The following is a 24,320-nucleotide window of genomic DNA, read 5'->3' on the forward strand; positions in this document are numbered from 1 at the left end:
ATCGCTGATTGGTTCCCACATCCCACGTGCCTCTTGGGAGTTTGACGATTTCTGTGAGCAAAACAAGACAAAACGTCTTGAGTATCGAAGGTAAAAACCTTTATTTTTCTCGTTTTCTCTTCCTTAAATTGTTATATATATATTCCTAGAAAGATTGTTGTATTAGTTTATTACTGTATCTAACAGTATGATTCATTTTAGTTTGCATTTGAAGCGTTTGAATTGGTGACCGAAAGACTATGATGTCGTAGTTTCGTCTAGACTAGCGCGAACCAGAAAAAAGCAGAGCAAATGCAATTACGCGCTTCTTTATCGTAAAGTTTACCACACTTCCTGTCCTGTATTTTAGTTTTCATAGGAATTGTCATTCAATGGGCTACAAGACAGAAATATTCACGAGTACAGTAGATGAAAACCTTTGCTGTTCGATATGGTATGACCTGTATTTTGTTAGTCTATGGGGGAAGGGTAAGGCCTGTTCTTTTTTATCCTATCGGGGGAGGGGTATAACCTGTCTTTTGTTAATCTATGGGGGAAGGGGAAGGCTAGACACTAAAAACGGGTGCGAGGGAGACTAGGGTAAGGCCTGTTCTTTTTTATCTTATCAGGGGAGGGGTATAACCTGTCTTTTGTTAGTCTATGGGAGAGGGGTATGGCCTATTCTTTTTTATCTTATCGGGGGAGGGGTATAACATGTCTTTTGGTAGTCTATGGGGGAGGGGTATGGCCTGTTCTTTTTTATCTTATCGGGGAAGGCGTATGACCTGCCTTTTCTTAGTCTATGGGGGAGGGGTATGGCCTGTTCTTTGGTACCCTTGTAGTTGAGGAATCAAACCAAAGACCCAAAAAAGGCAAGTTTTCTATGACTGTACACATATTTGTTCCTTTTTTTTCAGCCGTGAAGTATTTCAAGATCCAGTGAGCTGTAAATCTGGCCACACATTCTGCAGAGTGTGTATCAGTGAGTGGTTGAGGACTCATAACAAGTGTCCACTGGATAATGTTGCACTTGCTGAGCAAGATCTTGTGCATAACCTTGCAATCAAAGGCATTATAGAGAACCTACAGGTCTCTTGTCACAATAATGATCAATCTGATGCAAATATTGCACCTGGACCAAATAAAAAACCTCGAGTTGAAGATGGTGAGCGAAGAAAAAGAAATTAGAAAATATAACTAATATAAATCTTAGTACATTAAATCTTATAAATCTGTTTTACCAGAAATTACTTGATTCTAATTGGTCAAGAGGAGTACAATTATTAACCGTTAATTGTACTCCATAGGAGGACACATACCTTTAAAGTTGCTATGGAAATGACATATAAGAGGATGTCCAATATATCATGTTTTAACCTACAAAACATAATTTATTAATATATAAATACAAAAGCCCTTACAACTAATCGTTTTATGCATTTTAATTGAACTCTTTAATTAGATATTTTGATGAAAATTGGCCAAAGAGATCAATAAATGCCTTTGTTTTGAAAATTTTGTAATTTTGAAAAGCATCTGACAACAGAGCTAAGCTCAAAACTAGTTGATTTAAGCTCAAAGGTCAATTTAGAACTTAGAAGTTGATTTTTGAGGAGTGAGGAAAACCAGAAAAAAGCCCTTCACCATGTTCAACAATGTTTCCAGGTCAAACCTCTGATGTAGAAGAAAGATGTGAATGGATTGGAAAGTTATGTGACCTTGCTAGACATCAACTGGCTTGCCCTTTTCAACTACAAAACTGCCCTAATTCAACCTGCTGTGAGAAGATACAACGAAGAAAGGTGGAGGACCACAAGAGGGTGTGTTGGTTCAGGACAGTGGTGTGTAGATCATGTGGAATGAGTTTAGTTTATAATGAACAAGTGAGACATAAATATTATGACTGCCCTATGGAGTTGATTTCTTGTACTAATAAGTGCACTACAAGTTATGGGACAATTACAAAGATTCAAAGGTAGGGTAGCATTTTACTGAGATGTTTTTATTATGGATGGATGGGTGAGTGAACCAATAATTCAGAAAGGGATATGTCAAAATGAATGGGTAAATAAATGTTCCAGTTTCAAGTTCTCTGTTGCTCAGAGTTGGCCTTAAATATTCATGTGTCATAAGTGAAGGGATTTAAAGTGTTTTTATTGTTGAAGTTTTGCATTCTTAATTTACTGGTTGGTATTTGTGAATATGTATTTCAAGGCTTATAGTACACTCAACAAAATTACTCGACTCTGATTGGTCGAGAGGAGTACAATTATATCGTTAATTGTACTCCGTAAGAGTACCGAATTAAGTCGCTATGGCAACACAGCCAAAACAATGTCAAAACAATTATTTTCTATCATTTTGTACTTAAAAAACATATAAATAAAATTTTATAGCCATAAGAACTAATCTTTTTTATGCATTTCAGTTGCGCGTTGGATGAAAATCGGCCGCCAAATAGACAAAGATGAACGGCGTCGCTTCGCATTTTTTACAGAAATTTTGTTGAGTGAACTATAAACAAAAAATCACACGATCTTCTCGTACAATTTGGAATTAATAGACACTCGTAATGTTTTGAAAGTTCTTTAATTGCACTCACCTAAAGGCTCGTGCAATTACAAGAACTTTCAAAACATTACTCGTGTCTATTAATTTCCAAATTGTACTCGAGATCGTGCGATTTCCTATACTAATTGCCTGAGTCTGTAATCAAGGAACACAGCAGTACAGCTATGATATTGAAAACAAAAAATGTTTATTTATGGATGGACTGTTTGTGGGAGGGTTGGGGTAGATGGAAGGATGTAAAAAATAATGGGTTTCAAATGAAATGATCAATGAACTCATTGTCATAGAGATAGTGATAGAAGAATGAATAGTTTTAAGGGTGAGTCAAGGTATGGATGAGGCATGAATTGACTACTGGATATAGGGGTATGGAAGGATGGATGGATGGACGGACGGACGGACGGACAGACGGAGCTTCAGTCACAAGGAAAAGGAGATTATAATCGGTCAATTTTCCACTAACTTAAAACTGTCAACATGACAACAAAACATTGTTGCAACATATTTAATACCATGTGTGCTTGGCTTCACTCCCATAATACACAATTGTGACGTCATCTATGGAAAGAGCAATTGAGTCAGATTCTAATCTACCCATACTTCTCAACTTCACCTTAAAATCTATCCTTATAATCAACTGTAATATCTTCTCTCAGGTGCAACTTGGCTGATCATATAAACAAAGTGTGTGATAATGCAATTATTCCTTGTGCATTTCAAGACCAGGGCTGTTCAGATAAAATTTTGCAAAAGGATTTAGAGAAACACCTGCAGGAAAAGATGTCCTTACACATGTTGCTTCTCGCAAAAGAGAACAAACAACTGAGAAGAGAATTAGCCAAAACTAAGGTAAACACACTATACAAAAATTCCATAGCCTGCGAAATGTTTTAGAATTCCAACTTATTGTTCTTGTCCTGAAAAAAACTGTTTATAATAAGTTTCCTTCAAGTCTTAACATGCATAACTGCTCACTCTTGATTGCTGTCCTCATTCCAGCTGAGTCGACTGAGTTCACCAAAAGTAAATTTTTGGGTCAACTTATTTTGGGTTAGCATTTTCCTAGCAGGGACTAAGTATAATGTAGATTTCTCTTGTCGGCTGAAATGGGATTCTGTCTTGAGTGTGACGATTGTTTATGATCAATTTAGAAAATACAAAAAATTATATTTCATGAATTCTCTTTGAAGAATCAAGGGAAATGCTAATCAAAATACAATGTTGAATCCTCAATTCTGATTGGTTCAGCTGGCTATACTTAATGATGATTTCCCTGCCGACAGAGTCTCCGTTCCTTTTTCCTTTGTTGGATCCGCATTTGTGAGGAAAATGAGACTCTGCTCCCAATCGTCACATTTTCTGTTACGCATGTGTGAGTGCTACTAGGCAACTGATGACATTGGAAATAGTGGACTCCTTAATAGTTAGCGGTAGCCAATCTAATAAACTGGTTTCAAAACCTTTTTTTTGCCACAACCATGGACAGCAGTTAGATCAAATAATTTAACAGATCAGGGCAGAGGCTTTATATTTTTTTCTTGCCAACTCCCCTAAAATAAAGGAGAAAAAAAGGAGCCTCTGCTAGCAGGGAAGATGATGATGTAAATGATACTAAGAATAGAAAAATATAACTTTTATAATATCCTAGAACAAAAATCATTTATTTTTATTATCTTTATTTTTCGACCAGGAAACAAACAAAAGTTTCATATGGCAAATTAAGCAATTCCCATCCAAAGCCAGTGGCTCTGAAACTGGCTCTTGCTTATTGAGCCCGATGTTTTGGTTGTGTGGCTATAAGTGGATAATGAGGGCTTACCCGAAAGGGAAGGTTGATGAGCGGTATATGACACTGATGTTGAACAAGGTTGAGGACTGTGATAATAATACACCAGAACAGCCAAACCAGATCACTTGTGAGGGACTGAATGCACATGTTATCTGCAGGTAATAAGTGATTTAACTGGTAATTTATTTTATTCCTAATATTTGAATTTGGGATGGTTTCCATTAGGCATCATGACCTAACTGTACATACTAGATAAAAACCTTTATTTCACAAAATTCAGGATTATCATAGTCCCTACAGATGACAAAGATATCTGCCATCAATAGCCCTTTTTGTCAAGTGTGCATGTGCAGGCATGTGTTCTCGTGGATCATCATGGAATATTCCACTTGTCACTAGTATTTTCTTGTAGACTTGCTGCCCTGATGCTCAATGTATACAAAGAAAATACAAGTGCCTTTTGGAATATTCCATCAAAATCATTAATATTATAACAAGTATGTACACTGTACTTGTCTACCCTGGTTTTAGGCCTTAATTACCATACTGTTGAGGCGAACTCTTTTGTTTTTGGTGTCTAGTCTACCCTCTTGGTGACATGACCTGCTGACATGAATGTTGTGTGACCCTACTGCTAGGGCTAAATCTTTTGTTTTTGGTGTCTCCTGGGGAAACAAAAGAAAAGACTAGTCTACCCTTGGTGGCATAAAACCTGCTGACATGGGTTATGTGACCCTACTGCTAGGGCTAAATCTTTTGTTTTTGGTGTCTCCTGGGGAAACAAAACAAAAGACTAGTCTACCCTCTTGGTGACATGACACTCTGATATGAATGTTGTGTGACCCTACTGCTAGGGCTAAATCTTTTGTTTTTGGTGTGCTTTAATTTGGAGGGGGAAAATTGACTTCACTTGGGTATTTTCATAAAAATACGACTCCTTAGTCTTTCAGTGCTCAAGGCAAAACCTAATGAGAGTGACTATGTGAGGACATTCAATATAGACATGTACAAAGATGCGCAAAATTGGATGAATGGATGGTCAGACTTCATGCCTTGTCATCTTGCTGTTTCACCCAAGTACTGCAACCAGTCTGGTGTATTGAATATCCAATGTACCATACAAGTCACTTACACTGAATGATCATCATGGTGTATCACTCAAGTACTGCAACCAGTCTGGTGTATTGAATATCCAATGTACCATGCAAGTCACTTACACTAAATGATCTTCTCATCATGGTGTATCACCCAAGTACTGCAACCAGTCTGGTGTATTGAATATCCAATGTACCATGCAAGTCACTTACACTGAATGATCATCATGGTGTATCACTCAAGTACTGCAACCAGTCTGGTGTATTGAATATCCAATGTACCATGCAAGTCACTTACACTGAATGATCATCATGGTGTATCACTCAAGTACTGCAACCAGTCTGGTGTATTGAATATCCAATGTACCATGCAAGTCACTTAAGCTTAAAATATTCTGTTCCTCACAACAAGAAACTCTATTTGTATTATATATGTTAATAATAAATAAGTCATTAAATAAAGTGAACCTATCCAATAGCTTAACTTTATGGCCACACGTTAACACACGTGAGGCCTTGGTTACTGTTCTTATATCATTCTTATTTTGCAACAAGATGTTTTATAACATAATTCCCTGATTTGTTTTTGTTTTTTCACATGATCTGAATTGGAGAGACAATAGGCCCTTTGCAGCTAAGCAATCACGTGCTGATTAATTCACTGAGAGCAAAGGAATGAGAATTTTGATTCCCAAGGGTGAAATATACTGGTGAGCGAACAAACTTTCTACAACCTGTTTCAAAAGATTGTTATAAAACTGCATTTCGTAACACACTGAATACACATGTTTTCATTCAGTTCTTTACAAGTAGCTAAAAAGTATCACCAATTTAATATAGAAACAAAAATTTTGCAGTCCAGTACAGACACGTGACCGTTAACTGTAAAGGGCCTATTCTGTTGGTTCAATGATAAATAGTTTTTTATCAAGCATCAAGTCACTTTTGAAAATATTAGTCTCCAGCAATAATTAACAAAACATAATATGATCATCATTGGTTAGTTTGGAACATCTGGATGAAATCGAACTTGTAAAAAAATATTTGATTAAAACAAAAAGATCTAAATTTCTCAAAAATTATTAAATAATATTTTTGTTTTTGTGGTATCCAAATTTGTAAAAGTTGTGGACTAAAGTTAAATTACATTAGTATTATTATTAATATTAAATATACCTCCTAAAACTGTTCTACGATTGTTTTTAGCATCCAATTGCCCTACTATTTCACTATGACGTCACACCGAAACAATCTATTATTTAAACGCAAAGGATCATGGTCGTCGGACGGGGTCAAATCAACGCAAATTCACCGAAAATTGTTCTAAAACCCGTATCAATCCACGAAGAGAAGTAGAATAGCCAGCAAACGCTCAGAATATTTTTTAGTACATATTAATACATGCTAGGAGCAAATATCGTTGAATTTTTTATTGGATTTGGCGATTCTATTCTCCAAATAAGCAAGCAATGACGTCATAGTAAAATAGGGAAATTATTTTGCAATCGCCACTTATAGACGTCTACCTTGGGCGTTATGATTTCCCATTTAAGACCACGTTATTTCCTTGAGTATCATTTCTTTGTTTAACGGTTACGCATGAGAAGACACATGAACATAGATACTACACAAACTATGACTTATTCTCGACAGAATGACACGTCGTCTAAAATGGGAAATCTTTACGTCCAAAGTAAAGAGATCTAAAGAAGTAAAAAACTTTACGTTCAAAGTAAAAGAGATCAAAAGAAGTAGTGTCCAACCGATTGCACTGAGCCGGGTACCTCAGCAGTAAATAACTTAGTCTGCCCCACAGCCGCTTTCAGTGTCGTCACGCAACGCTTTCTCTCCTGAGCTACTCGGGGGAGAAAGCGTTGCGTGACGACACTGAAAGCGGCTGTGGGGGAGACTATAAATAACTGTGAGGGCATGGGAATGAGTGTTTTCCTTCGACTGTGCAAGCTGTTATTTCCGTATAGTGATGGGGTACAAACCAGAACAGTTCTTGAAAAACGTCGATGAGAATCTTTTCTGCTCGATATGGTAAGTCCTATCTTCTGGTGTTCACTAAAGAATATCATTAGAAAAAGTTTCGATCTAGTTTCTTAGCGATTATTCAATATGGCAACGTATAAATTTCTTAGTCAAAACAACAATTTAATGATGATTAAATTCTAAAAATTTCACAGGCATTGCCTTCTTTTGCTACTGCGTTCTTTATTACTGTGTATGTCGCAATCACATTATTTTTGTAACACTATAATAAACGAATCACAAAAATCCAAATAAACTTGATTCTGACAATTGTATTTTGTTTATTTTGTAATATTCGTTAACATATTCTAGCCACGAGATATTCCAAGACCCTGTGAGTTGCAAAGATGGTCACACATTCTGCAGTGAGTGTATTGAATTGTGGCTGAAGACGAGCAGGAATTGTCCATTGGATAACACTGCGATCACTGACAGTAAGTTGGTTCGTAACTTGATAGTTTGTAATATCGTGGATAATCTATATGTCTACTGTCATCCACAAGAGAGCGAGCAGAATATTGAAATAAAAGCAGATAAGAATGAAGGTAAGTTTGAAAACCACCTTCAGTGCTTTGATACACGACTAGCTACTCTAGTCAATAATATTTTAGAACGCTTTACAGCTTATTTGTTCGAGGTCAAAGCATATTATTACAAGGAGCCTAAGCAATGTATTTTTCAGCAATTGTAGTTTTTCTACAAAAAATGGTGGGAAGTAAAATTTCAAGCTTTCGAAAAAATTAATGTGTTTATTTACTTTATGGAATGGGTTTTCCATAAAGAAATCCTTCTAGTTATAATTATTATCGCTGACAAATGCATTGCTTGGGCTTCTTGTGAGCATAATAAGCTCATTTTGCACTTTGTGACCTTGTGTCATATCTATAGAGCTCAAGTGTGACTGGACCGGAAAGCTACAGGCACTTGCCAAACACAGAGAAACGTGTCCTTTCCAACAAGTACAGTGTCCTAATGTTGACTGCAACACCAACATGCAGAGAAGAGAGCTGGAGGATCATGATAAGATATGTCTGTTCAAAATGGTGTTTTGTGATCGATGTAGGATTGTTTTGATCAGACACGAGCTCGACAAACACCATGACAGTTACTGCCCAGAAACACTAATTGTTTGCCCCAACAACTGCACTTTTATACGAGATCAAGTCATAAGGATCAAAAGGTATGGAAGGATTTTCTGACTATTTCGTTCTCTTTTCGTCGACAAACTTAACTCGATATTAGAACATTAGTAATTTAGTGAGAAAGGAATACATTAAAAGACAAAAGAAAAAGTTCAGCTTCAGTGACCTTCTTTTGTTTTTTAATATAATTCCTATCCCACTAAATCACTAATGTTCTATTTTCGTATGACAACGTTCTTGCAAGTAGGTGTATATCGTTACATCGTATAATTGCTTATATATTTTTTCAAGTTTTTGTTTTTTCGTTTTCGAGGGCCATGAGTTAGATAACTGAGAGGTTTATTATGTTACCCTCGTAAAATAAAGATGTATTAGATAAAATAATAATAATAATAAAGGTAGTTTAATATATTGGATACATGCAGGGGCGGACCCAGGATTTTTTCTAGGGGGGGGGGGGGGGTTGCATTTATTTGGCTTATGACGTAATAATGAGTGATGACGTCAGTAAACAAAAAATTCTAGTTTTTAGGGTTATTTCTACGCATGCAGCATTTTAATGAATGATATTAAATCAAAGTAATTCACGGTAAGATATAGCGTATTTTGTATAACATTTACAAAGTAAAAAATACAAGTGTAGAGCAAAGGATCCATTAAGGCCGGTTTAGACGGTACGATTTTCGTCTACAACTATCGTATACAACACGCTCGCGTCTGTCGTAGGCGAGTTGTAGGCTTGATTTACACGCTACGACTCGAGTTGTAGGATGGCGCGAGCGTGTTGTATACGATAGTTGTAGGCGAAAATCGTACCGTCTAAACCGGCCTTTAAGATTAATAGGCAACAATTCTTAAAATGTCAGCTTCTCTCAGGGGAAGGGGGGTTGCGCACCCCCTGCACCCCATAGCTGGATCCACCACTGGTATGTCTTACTTTGTCATCACATCAAGTCTCTGTAGCTGTGTCTTCTAGCTGAATAAATTGATTGATTGGTTTTTGGGTCATGGATGGACGGGTGGGTGTATGGCTTGGTAGGAGGGTTGGTAGGTGGGTGGATGGATGGATGCATAGATGGATGGATGAATAATTGGAGGGATTAATGGGGGGTAGATGTATGCAAATATGTGCATGGGTGGATGGATTAAAGGAAGGGTCCATCTAAATAAGTAGATGGATTGATAGATACATGCATGGATACTTAGTGGTCGAATTAACAAATCGAAGTCAGTTTTTTATAGGTCTGTACTGTAATCGAACATGAAATGACGTCAAAAATGATCCAAACTCAAGTGGAACCACGAGCGCAGCGAGACAGACCTATTGAAAACTGACTTTGATTTGTTTTTTACCATAACAAAGTCGAAAAAATTGAACAAAAAGACAAGTAAATAGCTTATAAAAGCCGTTACATCTAGCTGCTCGCTCAGTGCGCGTGACGGATGTCGTAAGCACAAGCAGGTCTAGCATCTAATCGACAATGGTTCTAAGCCAATCAGCGCTCGAGAAATTTCCAAGTTATGGTAAAATGGAGAAATGGATGAAATGTAGCTGTAGCGCTGCTCTGCCCATGTCGCCAAGATAGGATTATGTTTCTTAGGTTCAAATATTTTGAATAAATATACTATATATATAATGAATGTCGTTTCTGTTAATTTTAGAATTGACCTGATCAACCATCTGACCACAATATGTGCCAAGACAATACTGGACTGTCCATTCAAGGATCAGGGATGTTCAGTCCAAGTTGAACGACAAGATGTCGATAAACACGTACGAAACAACATGGCTGCACACATGATGTTACTGGCCAAACAATGTTCATCGCTCACTAAACAGAATTCATCACTCACCGAACAAAACACGATACTTACGAAACAGTGTTCGTCCCTTGCTAGCCAGTGCGCCTTTCTAACCGATCGATGCTCGTCGCTTGACCAAAGGAATTACGAGCTAGTCCGAGAACTAGATTCAATTAAAAGTAAAGTATTGAAATTTGTGATATAAAAAGGAACGCGATATGCCTATAATCGTAACTTGGAGAATACCGCCACCCGGTTAGCTCAGTTGGTAAGAGCGTCGGTCTGTTGTGCGGGAGGTCGTGTTTCAAGCCTCGGCCGGACCAACACTCGGGGTCTTAAAATAACTGAGGAGAAGGTGCTGCCTTTGTAATAATATCTTCAAATGGTTAGACCTTCAAGTCTTCTCGGACAAGGACTTTAAACCGTAGGCCCTGTCTCCTAACCCTTCCTAACCTACAGTAAAAATGGGGGACATAAAAGAACCACTGAGGACGTAAAAAGAAACCCTGGCAGTGACCACCCTCAGTGCCTCCACTTCATACTAACCAACTCTCATGCTTGTAAATTGCATAAAGCAATCTGTCATTCACAACTCCATGTAAAAGCGCCTTTGATTATATCCACATATTAAAGGGCGCTATATAAATCATAAATCATAATCATAATCATAATCATAATGCATCCTGGCTTTGTCAAAGTGATTGCAATTTTTAACCTCTTTGAGATTACGGGTTTGTATTGGCTAGTGAATATTATGGTAAATAAAGTGCTTATATGAGAAAGCAAGGGAATTCTTCGTAGGACTGAATATTGTGATTTTTTTTATATACTTTTGATCCCCAATAGAACATTTTTGAGTTTCAAACTACCGCTGTGTTTCTTGCACACATGTCCAATACGTGATTTTCCAGTGGTTCCATCTTGATTATAGACTCGTTTACACAGGGTTAGCCTCGAGTTTGTGTAGAATATTCACGTGTTCCAGTCAAGGTCCGTCGAGTTTTAAAGTGTTTGAATTGTTGAAGTTGTGCAATCTTTACTTTACCGTTGGTATTTATGAATATTTAGTTTATATCCACCATAAATCTCAAATAATTTTTCAGAACCCCCCCCCCCCCCCCCCACGAATTCCACCTACTTTTCCCCTCTGTCATACATAATGAATACATAACCAAATCTGAATTAAGCGACTTCTGAGATTATCCTGTTCGCAGGGTGTGATCAAATTGTGACCATAATCTTTCTTTTAGAAAAAAAACTCAAAAGCAAAAAACAATATAAACTTTAAAAAAGTCATTTTAATGGTACATGTCTAACTGACTGGTCAATTTCCAGCTCTAGGCATATTATATATAGTGAACATGTTTCACAAGTAAGATTCCAGCGTTCCTCTGCGACGTATATCTGTAGTCCAACAATGAAAGCCACCACCAATCGAGTTAGCATGACGAATACTGACGGGGATTGCAGTGATGCCGAGCTTCTCAAACATCTGAGAAGACAATCAAGAATAACAATGATGAAAAGACTACTTGGTCGTAGCTAGTACGTTAGTTTGGTGTGTAATACACGACTTTCAAAAATGGAAGCCAAACTCGGTTGGGACTAGGAACAATAGAATGGAAACGAGGTAATTAAGGCCTCATTAGTAAACAGAGTCTACCCATTACGATATTTTGTGTCGAAGTCATTCATCCTTACTTCAATAGACTCTTAAAAGAACTCAAATTGGTTGAAATGAATGACTTTGACACAAAAGATCGTACTGGGTAGACTCTGTTTACTAATGAGGCCTTAATTACCTCGCTTCTAGTTCCATTCAATTGTTCCTAGTCCCAACCGAGTTTGGCGGCCATTTTTGAAAGTCGTGTATAACATACATGAAAAAAATACTCAATTCTGATTGAGTTAGAGCAGTGTTGTTCAAAAAATACAGTGCAAAAAAAATTGTAATTCACTGGTAGAAAAGTGTAACACAGTGCAAATGACAAACGGAATTCTCGCTTTTGATTGGATACATATAAACAATAGAAAATGACTTTAGCCAATAAGATGACAGAAAATTTGAAGTAAATCGAGGGGGAAAATGGCAGCCATTTTATCTTAGGGAAAAGTAAGCCAAGATTTTACGGATCAAACAACTGAAGAAGAAAACAAAAAACACAAGTAACGCATTTTGAGGCCAGTTTGGAGCGTTCTTACGGAGTTACCGTTTTTTTCGTTCTCCTACTAAAGAAAGAATGTGGCTTTATCTTCTTACTCTCAAAAAGTACTAATTTTACATGCTACGAGTTATTACCGTTAACATTTTGAGGGTTCGATCGGGCTTCAGTGTGCAACCTTTGAGCTACGGTTTTTTGCAATTTCAACTCTGAAAAACACACTAGCTCGTGTGAATTAATCCCAAATTGAACTCGAAACCGTATGATTACCTTTACTAACACCATGTAGCACGCTCTCATTGGTTTTAAACACCATGCATTACCATGAAGCACGTTCTGTTATTGGTTTGAATTAAACATCATGCATTACAATGCCTTACACTCTCATTGGTTTAAAAAACCATGCATTACCATACAACACGCTCTGTTATTGGTTTAAAACACCATGCATTACCATGAAACACACTCATCCGTCCTCAAAATCCATCAATGGCCATGCAAAAACACCACGAACTAGCTACTGACAAACAAATACCTTTATAGTAGTTGTTTCTTTCTTTTCACAGACAACTCTCTTCGGGTCAAGCATCAGAACATTCATGGACAACCATTTGGATGCCATCCACATAGGGTGGTCGTCAGGAACGAGGGGGGTGGGTGCGTTAACAACTTTCCAACCGGCTTTATGGAACATGTCTATCTGATGGCAAGGCCTATCAGGGTTAGACAACACAAGTCCTGGACCAATGATATTGAAGGTAGCGTCTATATGCATGGGGTTTGGATCCTTAAATGAGATGATGTGTACATTGAACTGGTCGCCAAGGTGACGAGAAACCCACTCGATACCCATGTAGTTTGTAACCTATGATATAGACAGACAGTCGGTTATTATACAGGATTGCATGAAGGGGGCTCTTACCGATTCACCAGCCACGGTTGCTATGGAAAGGATATTCCTTTCTGATAAGAGGATTTCCTTAAGTTTTAAGCTCATACATAAAACGTACCAATTTGTGGAATGGATCGTTTTCTGGTACGTGTGACGACGTCATCACGCCTACGTAGTTTATGACGACATATTTCATGAAAGAAACACAATCGTGCATTTGGTCGGTTTTACACAAAATTAATCCAAAGCATCCTACCAAGTCATGTGTTGAAAAATTTAACTTTAAATATTTTTCTAGCCGCTTAACGTAAAGTAAAATCCATGCTTAAATTTGTTCCAATTCATCTCGGCTGTGATTTAGCTAATGTTTGGCACAAATCGACAAAATGCACGCTTGTTTTAGATTTTTAATTGAAATGTGACGTCATCCATTACGTAGGCATGATGACGTTATTGGTATATGTATGAGCTTAACACATAAGAAAAACCGCTTGGATATTTTAATATTTTCCATATAGCAACCATGGCTGGTAAATAGGAAAGACACCCCTCATAAAAGTTTTTTGACAAAAAGTGAGTACCATAATCAGTCTTGGACTATTATTGTCAAAGAACAAGAATCGTGCACCCTTGCTCCCTAAGACTGTATTAATCAATCCATGATGGATTTTTTAATTTGCTTATTTCACTACGACGTCACATCACAACAATCTAATGTTTAAACGCAAAGGATCATGGTCGTCGGAGGGGGTCAAATCAACGCAAATTCACCGAAAATTGTTCTCAAATCTGTATCAATCCACGAAGAGAAGTAGAATAGCCAGCAAACGCTCAGAATATTTTTTAGTACATATTAACACATTATATCTGAAAATCAGGCCATTTTAGATTAAACTGTTTCACTAGGAGCACATTTTGATGTCGAATGTTCTATTGGATTTGGCGATTCTATCCCCCACATAAACAAGCAGTGACGTCATAGTGAAATAGGGCAATTCATTCACGAGCCACGCCCACCTGACAGACACGAAACTATACTTGTTTGTCGCCGCTAGTTGAAATTGGAGTTTATTTTTCATAATTCATTAACGGAAGATTGAAACGATCAAAAATCCAATAACGAACTGAGTAATGCATTCCTAGGGGGCACGCTTCTTATCCTATTTGAATGTTATTTGTTGCGCGGGCAAAACGTTTTGATAGAAACGAATATACTTTTAAAATAACGAGAAAAAAGCTTGAAATTCAGTTGCTGAGTCTGCCGTGGCGGACTAGCTTGACGATAACTCGAACCCTTCACCCCCCTCCCCAGCCCGTCCTTTAGACGCTGGATCAATATGAATATTTACGAAACTTTAGCACAATGAAAGTCGCAAATGAAACGCACCAGATAGACTAGATTATTTTACTATTGAAATACTTATGGGAAGCATAGGTAACGTAGCGGTGAGAGCGCTCGCCTCTCACCAATGCGACCTGGGTTCGATCTTCAAGTTGTTTCATTGTTGGCTCTCCTTTGCTTCGAAATCGACTTCAAAATTCTAATTCGATCTAGAAAGGATGAAAATTACTCTGTGTAATTCTAGTTACCGTTACCGTACTAAATTGTGTAGTTTTTTTCGTACTGTTTATTGAATTAGTATGTTTGGACATGGGACGGTGATGGTTACGGCGGCACATCTCGTACTGATCGAGCACCAAACGTAATACTCACATGGCTTCTCTGGGCGAAGATATCTCTTCCTGCCCGCATGAAATCTGCTGCGTCGAAACATGGTTCAAACTCGGTCGTAACATATTTCCCCTGATTTGCTAATTCAGCTCTTTCTTCAACACTTCTCATATTATACTCCTGGAATATTTAATTAACGATAATGACCATGGCAATAATGTTAGTATGATTTTAGACTTGAATATCGAGTTTTGCACGCTGTGAATATATAGTGTTTATGAGACGATAATCACTGCTCGAGGGTTGTATGAAGCAATGCTGAATGAAACATTTTTTGTCCTACAATGCGCGCGCTATGCCTTAGACCTGATGATATGATATCTCAAACATATTACGCCAAGCAACTGGAACCGTTAGGTCTAAGGCATAGCGCGCGGTTTCTGACGCGGGTTCAAGCTTACTCATATTTTGTACAGCGGTAAATAATATAACAATAGAAGGTAAGTGCCCCCCTCTCCCCTCCCTCTACCCCCTGTGTCCTGGGCTGTATTTATGAACTCAAGTATCACTGAAATCTAACTTAACCCACAGTTAGTTCCTTGCGCAACGCGTTTATTACCAGTCTTCCTCTTACCAAATCATAAAGGTCATCACTCATCTGCGGCTTAGGGGCTGTAGTCCATTTTGCTCCCTTTCTAAAGTATTCCTTGATGAGGGGTCTGTAGGCACGATACTCGAAGAATCTACTGCGCCACGCCATGGGACTCTCGATGATCTCATTACCGACCACTAACAGAATATCTCGGGGCATGGCTGCATACAATCCACTGGATTCAAAGTCTGGGGTTTTATAATTCTATTGAACGAAAAAAATTCCAGAATTTAGCTTGGGCATAATCCAGCTTATCTGAAATAGTGACGTAGAGATGAGATGATGATGATGGTGATGAGGATTGTGGCGATGAGGATAAAGAAAAGGATTAGATGATGATGATATGATGACAGTGATGATTAGATGATGATGATGATGTTCTTGATGATGCTGATAATGATGATGATGATAATAACAATAACAACAATAAGCTCTGAGGGTGTGCTAATGTTCATGGATCCGGACTAAACAAGCAAACATTGTATCAATAAAAGAAGACCTGGAAATGCTAGAAGGCAAATCCTAGAAGTAAACGAAAAAAGATAAAGCAGTATTTCTATCAAATACAGCCCCAGGCCATACACAGCAGCAAGTTATATCGAATATTTAAGGATTGGATCATAAGTAGCGTACGTCCATCGAGTTATGGATGCACGCGGGAGGTTGCTAAGCACGAAGAAAAGCGTAAGAGCTGCACGACGCGAAAAAATAAAAAATAAATAAATAAATAAAGCTGACGTGAGCGTGCAACCCATGGGCAATTGGTCATGCTTTTCAACCAATAAGATCGCGCGGATTCACTTGACTATATTATAATAATTAATATAATGTTAGACTTGAATACAAAATTTGGCGTGCTGTGATTGGTCGAGCGACCAATGATTCTGAGACAATAATCACTGTTGGAGCGGTAATTATGAGGTTTTCCAAAGTTTGCCAGAGCAGAAGTAATACCAAAACTCCCCCCCCCCCCCCCCCCCCCCAATTTTTCCCTTTTTTCTGATATTCAAGTCTAAAATTCTACTAAACTAATTATTCTTCTCAGGCACAGTGATTATCGTAAATATTTACGAGTATTCACCGATAATCACTTCGTTTTTGGCGAATAATTGCTAATTATTCAATCATTATTCAGTAGACTGATGGTATTTACTGAATTCTTTATCGAGAGATATTACCTGGGAGAAGTCCACAATTTCTGGTCGTCTCACTGTCACTCCTTCATGCCTCAACACATTACATAACTCTTCGATTTCATCTACTGCTTTTTGCATGTGTGTTTTTGGGAAGGGTTGACCGCCATATTTCTGGAAGAAAGGCCAGTTTTTGGGACTCTTTGCAGCTTTCACCTCCTCCGAACAAACTGGGACAGTTGCCCCTGCGAATTAAAAATAGTTTTGCAGTATTACATATGTTATATTAAGAGATAGATATGAATTATTTCATCAGTGAGACAATCAGCCCAGCTGGCATCATAATCATTCTAATGATTTAGTGGTGTAGCAGTAGTGCACTCTTATCTAGCATCTTGGATCTTGGGTGCGATTCCCAGATCGATTCGGCATCAAAAGTGCGTAAAGATTGTTTTAGGTCTCTCTCTCTCTCTCTCTCTCTCTCTCTCTCTCTCTCTCTCTCTCTCTCTCTCTCTTGAGGGTTGATCGATCGGCTCATCAGAAGTTGTTTCAGGGTAAAGAGGTTAATTCAGAGATTGATAAAGAAAATTCAAGAGATACCTTCAGCTCTTCCAACAATGACCTCTTCAAGCGGATCCCAATCATTGTAAGAGCAAACTGGACATTCCTCGGCTTTTTCAAACGAACTTTCTGCTATCGGTAACTTGGAATCTTTAAAAAGGATTGCGGGTCTTTGGGTGTGAAGTCCACGCTCAAACATCACACGAAACTAATAATGAGATTCACACCTATTTCAAAAAACGTCATCGCCAAAGGCGATAGGCAATAGGTACGCATACATACATACCAAGATAAAATGAACTAAGAGAAGTAATCCCCGTCTCCCATCACGAGCACTCTTTGAAGCTATTTTTAGAATCATTCATGTTGTTTGTTTTGATTAAAAGGCCTATGTGACCTTTCCTGAAATGATTTTGAATCAATCTGCTTTCCCCCAAAAAATAAATACAAGCTTCTGAATTAACGGTGCTTATGACCATTACAAGCCTTTATACCAATATCTTGCTTCATTTAGTTCATTTTCTCTTGCACATAAATATATCAATTAATTGTGATTAAGTACTGGGCGCTTTAGTCTAGGGTGTGGTGCGTGATGGCAAGCTTGAAACTAGAGACAAACGTTTGCGCATGCGTACATTATATCACGTTTTCTAAGAATGTTGAAGAGTTTGAGTGAGAAAATAAATGTTTCTGTTCTCCAAGTATACTCAAAAAAGTCCTATAGTATACTATTGTCAGACCAAGATACTGTATTAACAAACACAATACGAAAGAATTAGCCTTAAGTTTCAAGCATGGACTCTAAGTTTTGGCATTTTCATCAGGCATGTTTGAAAGTGAATCTTACATATATTTTGACTAATTTGCATACGGATTCAGAGCATGTACAGAATTAAGTTTTATACTCATGTCGGCAAGCTTTGCATTTATCAATCTCGTACCCAGAGCCTGTGTTTCTACTGGCCTGCGTGGAAGAACGAGAGCTCTGAAATAACCCACTTTTTGAGACCAGGATTTCTTGGACTTTCGGTATAAGAGCGCAAACGTTAAAAGACTTGCCAAATACGTATATATATATATGTTCCTGATTTTCAATTTTTATTTTAATCGAAAGCAAACACAGAATAGTCCCCTTCACAGTTCCCTGCGCCATCTTGAAAGGTAACCGTGCCTTTGCATCGAAGCGTGACCAACGGTGGGCTTGCAATGATAGAGACCTTTTTAACACCTTGGACAATTATTCGCATGTCTCTATCATTGCAAGCTCTGTCATTCTTCTTTTTCCTTCGATCATCTTTGTCACGTGATAAATAAGACACGGCATCAAAAAAATTTTATGGATGCACAAATCTACAGGAAGCCCATATCCGATTTAGTTATTGAAAAACACAGGAAGCCCATGGCCAATTTTTATTTCCATGGCCAAGACCATTTGAAATACCAAAATTAATAACTGATTTTATGATAATCGTATATTTGCTAATTTTTTTCTATGATTGAGGGTCGATGAGAGGTCGATGAGAGGTCGATGTAAAATTACATCCTCCTCTCCTCCTCCTCCTCCTCCTCCACCACCTCCTCCTCCTCCTCTTGCCTTCCTCTCCTCCTCCTCTACCTCCTCTGTCTTTGGCTATCGATAGCTTGGCTATCAGGCTATTAATAGCTTAGCTTCTTGGCTATCGATAGTTTAGCTATCAGGCTATCGATATAGCTCAGCTTCTTGGCTATCGATATAGCTTAGTTTCTTGGCTATCGATAGCCAAGAAGCGAAGCTTGTTTTAGTAATTTAAAACATAGATTGAATTGAGTGACAACAAATTTTGAAGTTTTCAGAGTGAACATTCGAGATATTGACAATTTAAAAACAAGATTTTAAAGTAAATTCAAATTAAGCAATTTTTTGTCTCAAAAATATTGTTGCCATGGCAACGACTTAAAAGAAAGGCACACCTCGCGTGGTGACACTAATTGATATCTTTATTTCACACAAAAAAAATTTTACATCTCTGCAATTAATAATAAAGTTTTTCTACTTCAGTAAAAAATGAGGCAGATTTATATTGTATTTCGAGTCAAAATGGGCATTTTCAGGGGGGATACCCTAACTTGCCACCAAAATGACAGATCCCATTAATACACTAGGATAGTAAATAACTCTCCAAGACCTACAACTGTGCCGAGTTTCAGCAAAATCGGTGAACCCCCATGTAGCACCCCCTGCCTGGTTTTACCTGGTCCTATCGTGGACACACTCTAAAACACGATGTGGTAAGTGCTTGCACAATATTTTGGTCTACAAGATTCCAAAACTGAGTCGCAAAGTTTTTTGTTGAACACGTTCAACGAATGTCAGGTATATATTTTTTCAAAATACAACTCCAGTTAGCTGCAAAGTCAGCCAATCCAAATTTCTTCATTCATAGTGATTCAGATTCACTTAACAGTAAAAAAACCCAACTTTTTACAATAAACATATAACCAATTTTTCGTTTAAAATAAATAAAAAACTCTTTGAATTACATGTATTTGAAACCAAAATCGCTTTGAATATAGTTGGTTGTGAACGAACCAATCATCATCAAATATTAAGCTTATGCGTCGAATATTTCTCATATTTTCGTCTCTTTCTTGCGTAATTTTTTTTCATGTTTATTATTAATAAGTAATAACACGAATTCTCGTTCAATTTGGGATTAATTTGCACTCGTGTTTTTTCGAGGAGCTGAAATTGCACTCCACCTACGGTCTCGTGCAGTTTCAATTCTTCGAAAAACACACTCGTGCAAATTAATCCCAAATTGAACTCGAAACCGTTTCATTACCTATACAAATTCACTTGTGTTAAGATAAATGAAACAATTATTCGCCTCACTACTCACGTATCTATAAATATTCCCCGATATTCACGAATAATTGTTAAAAATCAAACTCAGATAGAATATGTCAATTATGCCCACGAGCTTTTGTTATTGTGACTTCCCACTATCCTAAGGAAAATATAAAGGAAATGACACTTAACCTTATTGAATATACAGTTTCCATCAACCCACTAAAATAATATATAAATTTAGGCACTGATGCCTAAAAGCGGAGCTCCCGATGGGCACAGGAACCCTAATGTAAATAAAACTGAAATGTGAAAATATAATCGGAGAAAAAAACTTCAATTATTATTTTTATTCGAGATGAATTTAATGTCCCCCAAAATAAAAGCCACGAAGTGAAAAAATCAAATTGAAATGCACTACATCGTTTCCTTGCACGAGTTTTTGCTTTTGACATCAATACTCTCCCACAATGTTGTCACATGTACACAACCCACCACCAGCCACCCCAGGGGCTAGTTTTGTTTATAAAAAAATAATTTTCAAAAAATAATTTTCTTATCATTATTTATTAAAATTTTGTATATATGTATATTTCTTTCATATAAGCTGGTTTAAGGACGCTCATTCCAGTTTCCAAAGCTCACGACCACGTGAACTAAATCCGCTGTATCTCACGTTGTATAAGGACTGCAATCATTATTTTTTCCAGAGACATAGATAATAAATGAAAATTTATTTTAATATAAGTTTCATCAACATCGGACTTTTCATTGATTTTATTTTTATATGGTGCCCTTGTTAGTTGTCGCATAATTAATCAAAATCTGGACGTTACCTACATAAACCAAATATTGTGTCTTATAAACCAAATATGTGGGCATAATATACGAGAGTTTGAAAGTGAATTTATCCTTGAATGTGTTCTCTATTTAAACATCTTGGACGTTATGTTTGCATGTGGTTGTACCATTTTATGCATTTCTGTGGATCTTCATAGCCCCTCACAAGACGCTATCTGACTAATAATAATAATTAACTTTGTTTATAGAGGATAACACTTGACCCCAGTAATTCAACTGAAACTTGTGGTCCTCTGTTAACGTCTCTAGTTAATTAGGGACGGGACCGCCATTAACGTGATCATCCGAGCCACGTGAAGGTCTAACCATTTGCAGATGTAATTACAAAGGCAGCACCTTCTCCTCAGTTATTTTAAAACCCTGAGTGTTGGTCCGGCCGAGGCTTGAACAACGACCTCCCGCACAACAAACCGACGCTCTTACCAACTGAGCTAACCGGGTGGCGGTTTACTTCATTTGGAATTTGGTTTCTTTGCTGAGCCATTGCAATATCCAAAAAAGAATGATTAAAAAACTCAGAACAGATTTGATATTTATACCTAACGGCGCTTTGCTTGTACGAAGTCATATTCACGGCTTGTAAAAAAATAAAAAGAAAGTTAAAATCCTACAATTCCTAGTGGAAAATATACTTATATTGTATTGCGTAAATAAATGTCCAAAACACTGTATTGGATGTGTGTTGTGGTTTATTGTCTGCACCAAAACGTTAATGAAAGTTTGAAAACGTTAATGAACCCACGCAAACATATTCACTCGGATTGTCAAATTCAATGCTAAATTTCTTAATGAAAGTTCCATCGCACTCTTGAGAGTCCGTTCGCCTTATTGTATGCCTGTTCGCTCTAATGACAATGCTTCTTCGCTTCAATGAATATTCCTTTGCCGTTAATGAACAGCAAAAGGTGTAAAGAGTACAAATATTACTACACTATGCCGAACAACAATAGTGGTCTATATTTTGAATAAATAAGTTCAGTACGAGAGGATTGCCGTTAGTAACGACTTTTTTTTTTTTTTTTTTCTTCTGTAGACTATCTACTGTTGCTTCTTATCTAGTATATTTGTAAGTTTGGCTTAAGAAAAATAAAATATTTTAAAATATTAACATCTTAATCAAAAATTAAATTTTGGGCTTCTTGTGGTCGTTGTCGGGCTTCCTGTGTGATTCAATTGTAGCCTGTACTTTGGGGGAGGGGGGGACGGGGAGAAGAAAGGGTGGGGACTAATATAATTGCAACATAGCGTCGCAAAAGTTTAATATCTTTAGCAATAATTTCGGTTTATTTCTCCCCTTTCTCTTAGAATTTTCAACAACTACAAAAGAAAAAAGGCCATTTCCATCAGCTAATCAACTACGAAAGCTTACGTTTCCTTATTGCAAGTTTTCGAGGGCTATCTTTAAGTCCAGAACTCAGTCACGGCCAGCCTATGAAAGGGTATCAGACAAAGACTAATGGAAAGTATAAGTGGGTCGTAAAAGTCTGTCTAAGGTCTTGGGACGCAAAAGGCTCGCTTCCTGCTCATTATTATAGATGGTTTGAGGTGGGTTTTCAAGCCGTTTCTTGCACAAATGTGATATCTTCTTCGATTCGAAGCTTTTTTATGCAAGGTTTTTTCGGCATGCGTGTATAGATCATTATAAAACTCATGCATAATCAATGAGGAAAACACAATAGAAATCATTGTCCGTGGTATATCTTGTATATCTGATTTATTTCTCAATTGACACGGGTTTCTTTGTTCTTCACAAGGCTTTATTTTTGTTATAACCCTCATTATAAATGCGAGGTCAATATATAGTTAGTTATTAACCCGGTTAATAACTATATTTAGACCTCGCATTTGTAATGAGCAACATTTGATGGAAAACCTTCTCAATTGATAAATAAAATACTTAAATACATCGAACGTCGGCAATAAGCCTATACATCCCTCTGGCCTGCAGCCCTCGGGATGTATATGGCTTATTGCCTCCGTTCTCGGTAACTAACTCTTACACAAAATCGTCCTGATTTGCATAAACTTTAACTCCAATTTTCTTAGCCAAATTCAATTTTATCTTTAAAATTATAGTAGAACATGAATGTATACACCTAGACGTTTCATAAGTAATATGCAATATTCGTATCCGTGTTGTATTAACACGGCCACTCATATTATATATAGTACTAACAATATGTAGAAAGATAAACTGATTAGCAGTGAAACGTTTTACTCACACTTTGCGTGAGGGCCAACACTCCTCCTTGCCATCCTCCTGATCCCTTTACGTTCCTTATATTCATCATTTTACCAATGAAGGATTAAAGATGGATCTTTGATTTAACCCGTGAAATCGTAAAACGTGTCACAGACAGAGACCGTGACAAACGAATACCTACCCGTTCAGTGAAATCGTAATACGCGTTACAGTCAGAGACCGTGACTAAAGAATACATACTAAAGTGTATAAGGCTAAGGCCAGACATCGAGCTTCACGCTTGATGAGCCGTACGCATAAATCAACATAAATAAGGTTTTCTATTATGTCATTACAAAACCGCGGAGCGTAATTTTGATGGGGAAAGGGGCCTCAAAATGTGGCGTCCAATTATCTATTTCACGGGCTTAGGCACAGATCATTTGATTTTTAATATGGGGAGTGGGCAAAATACTCCAAAAAATATTCAGTAAGCTCTTAACTAACGAAAAAAATGTCACGTCTCGACATCTTTCGACACGCGCCCGTGAACCAAAGTGAACCTAGCGTCGGATTGGCAGCGTCAGATTGTGATTCAGAATCATTTCCGGGGGAGGTCAAACAGGTCCTTCTACTACACCTTTTGCTGTTCATTAACAGAAAATGTACATTCATTTGTGCCAATAGTTGTATCAATAACGTGTAATGTACTTTCATCAACACCACAAGTAACATTATTAGCGCGGATCAACTTTCAATAACGATAATTGAATATGCGTGTACATTCATGGGCTTCAATGGACAATCAATAGCGTGTTTGTACATTCATATGCGCGGAATGTATTTTCTTTTGCGCGAAATTCAACTTCAATAACACCAAATGACAAACAATTGCATTTTTGAACAATCATTTACCCAAAAGTGAAAATTCATTAGTGCTATTAGCATAACCATTGACAATCTATA

The 24,320-nt window shown here is 37.4% G+C and overlaps 3 protein-coding genes across 4 annotated transcripts; 2 read left to right on the forward strand and 1 right to left on the reverse strand.

The window, feature by feature from the left end:
• The first annotated feature begins 1 nt into the window (after nucleotide 1).
• On the forward strand, nucleotides 2-6,621 carry LOC116304207 (TNF receptor-associated factor 5). The gene is made up of 7 exons (XM_089029842.1): nucleotides 2-90; nucleotides 350-433; nucleotides 897-1,144; nucleotides 1,645-1,954; nucleotides 3,207-3,399; nucleotides 4,241-4,497; nucleotides 5,282-6,621. Exons 2-7 carry the CDS (start codon nucleotides 372-374, stop codon nucleotides 5,478-5,480), a joined length of 1,269 nt encoding a protein of 422 aa, XP_088885968.1. The 5' UTR covers nucleotides 2-90; nucleotides 350-371; the 3' UTR covers nucleotides 5,481-6,621.
• Nucleotides 6,622-7,342: 721 nt separating this feature from the next.
• On the forward strand, nucleotides 7,343-11,436 carry LOC116304208 (TNF receptor-associated factor 5). Of its 2 annotated transcripts, none has more exons than XM_089029850.1 (4): nucleotides 7,343-7,476; nucleotides 7,780-8,012; nucleotides 8,356-8,647; nucleotides 10,272-11,436. In XM_089029850.1, the coding sequence occupies exons 1-4, from the start codon at nucleotides 7,415-7,417 to the stop codon at nucleotides 10,615-10,617; spliced, it is 933 nt and encodes a 310-aa protein (XP_088885976.1). In that variant the 5' UTR covers nucleotides 7,343-7,414; the 3' UTR covers nucleotides 10,618-11,436. The 2 variants fall into 2 exon arrangements, with proteins under 2 accessions (XP_088885976.1, XP_088885981.1); XM_089029855.1 differs by having other exon boundaries at nucleotides 7,780-7,901.
• Nucleotides 11,437-11,690: 254 nt separating this feature from the next.
• On the reverse strand, nucleotides 11,691-23,585 carry LOC116304210 (glycine amidinotransferase, mitochondrial-like). The gene is made up of 7 exons (XM_089029860.1): nucleotides 23,395-23,585; nucleotides 17,524-17,692; nucleotides 16,969-17,168; nucleotides 15,773-15,994; nucleotides 15,181-15,318; nucleotides 13,110-13,439; nucleotides 11,691-11,904 (listed from the first exon to the last, which is right to left on the reverse strand). Exons 1-7 carry the CDS (start codon nucleotides 23,461-23,463, stop codon nucleotides 11,779-11,781), a joined length of 1,254 nt encoding a protein of 417 aa, XP_088885986.1. The 5' UTR covers nucleotides 23,464-23,585; the 3' UTR covers nucleotides 11,691-11,778.
• Nucleotides 23,586-24,320: the final 735 nt, after the last annotated feature.

The sequence above is a fragment of the Actinia tenebrosa genome, unplaced genomic scaffold (assembly GCF_029948245.1).
Source record: "Actinia tenebrosa isolate PJP-AT-01 unplaced genomic scaffold, QUT_ActTen_1.0 PGA_scaffold0__85_contigs__length_37466705, whole genome shotgun sequence".
In the NCBI taxonomy this organism is placed as follows: Eukaryota; Metazoa; Cnidaria; class Anthozoa; order Actiniaria; family Actiniidae; genus Actinia; species Actinia tenebrosa.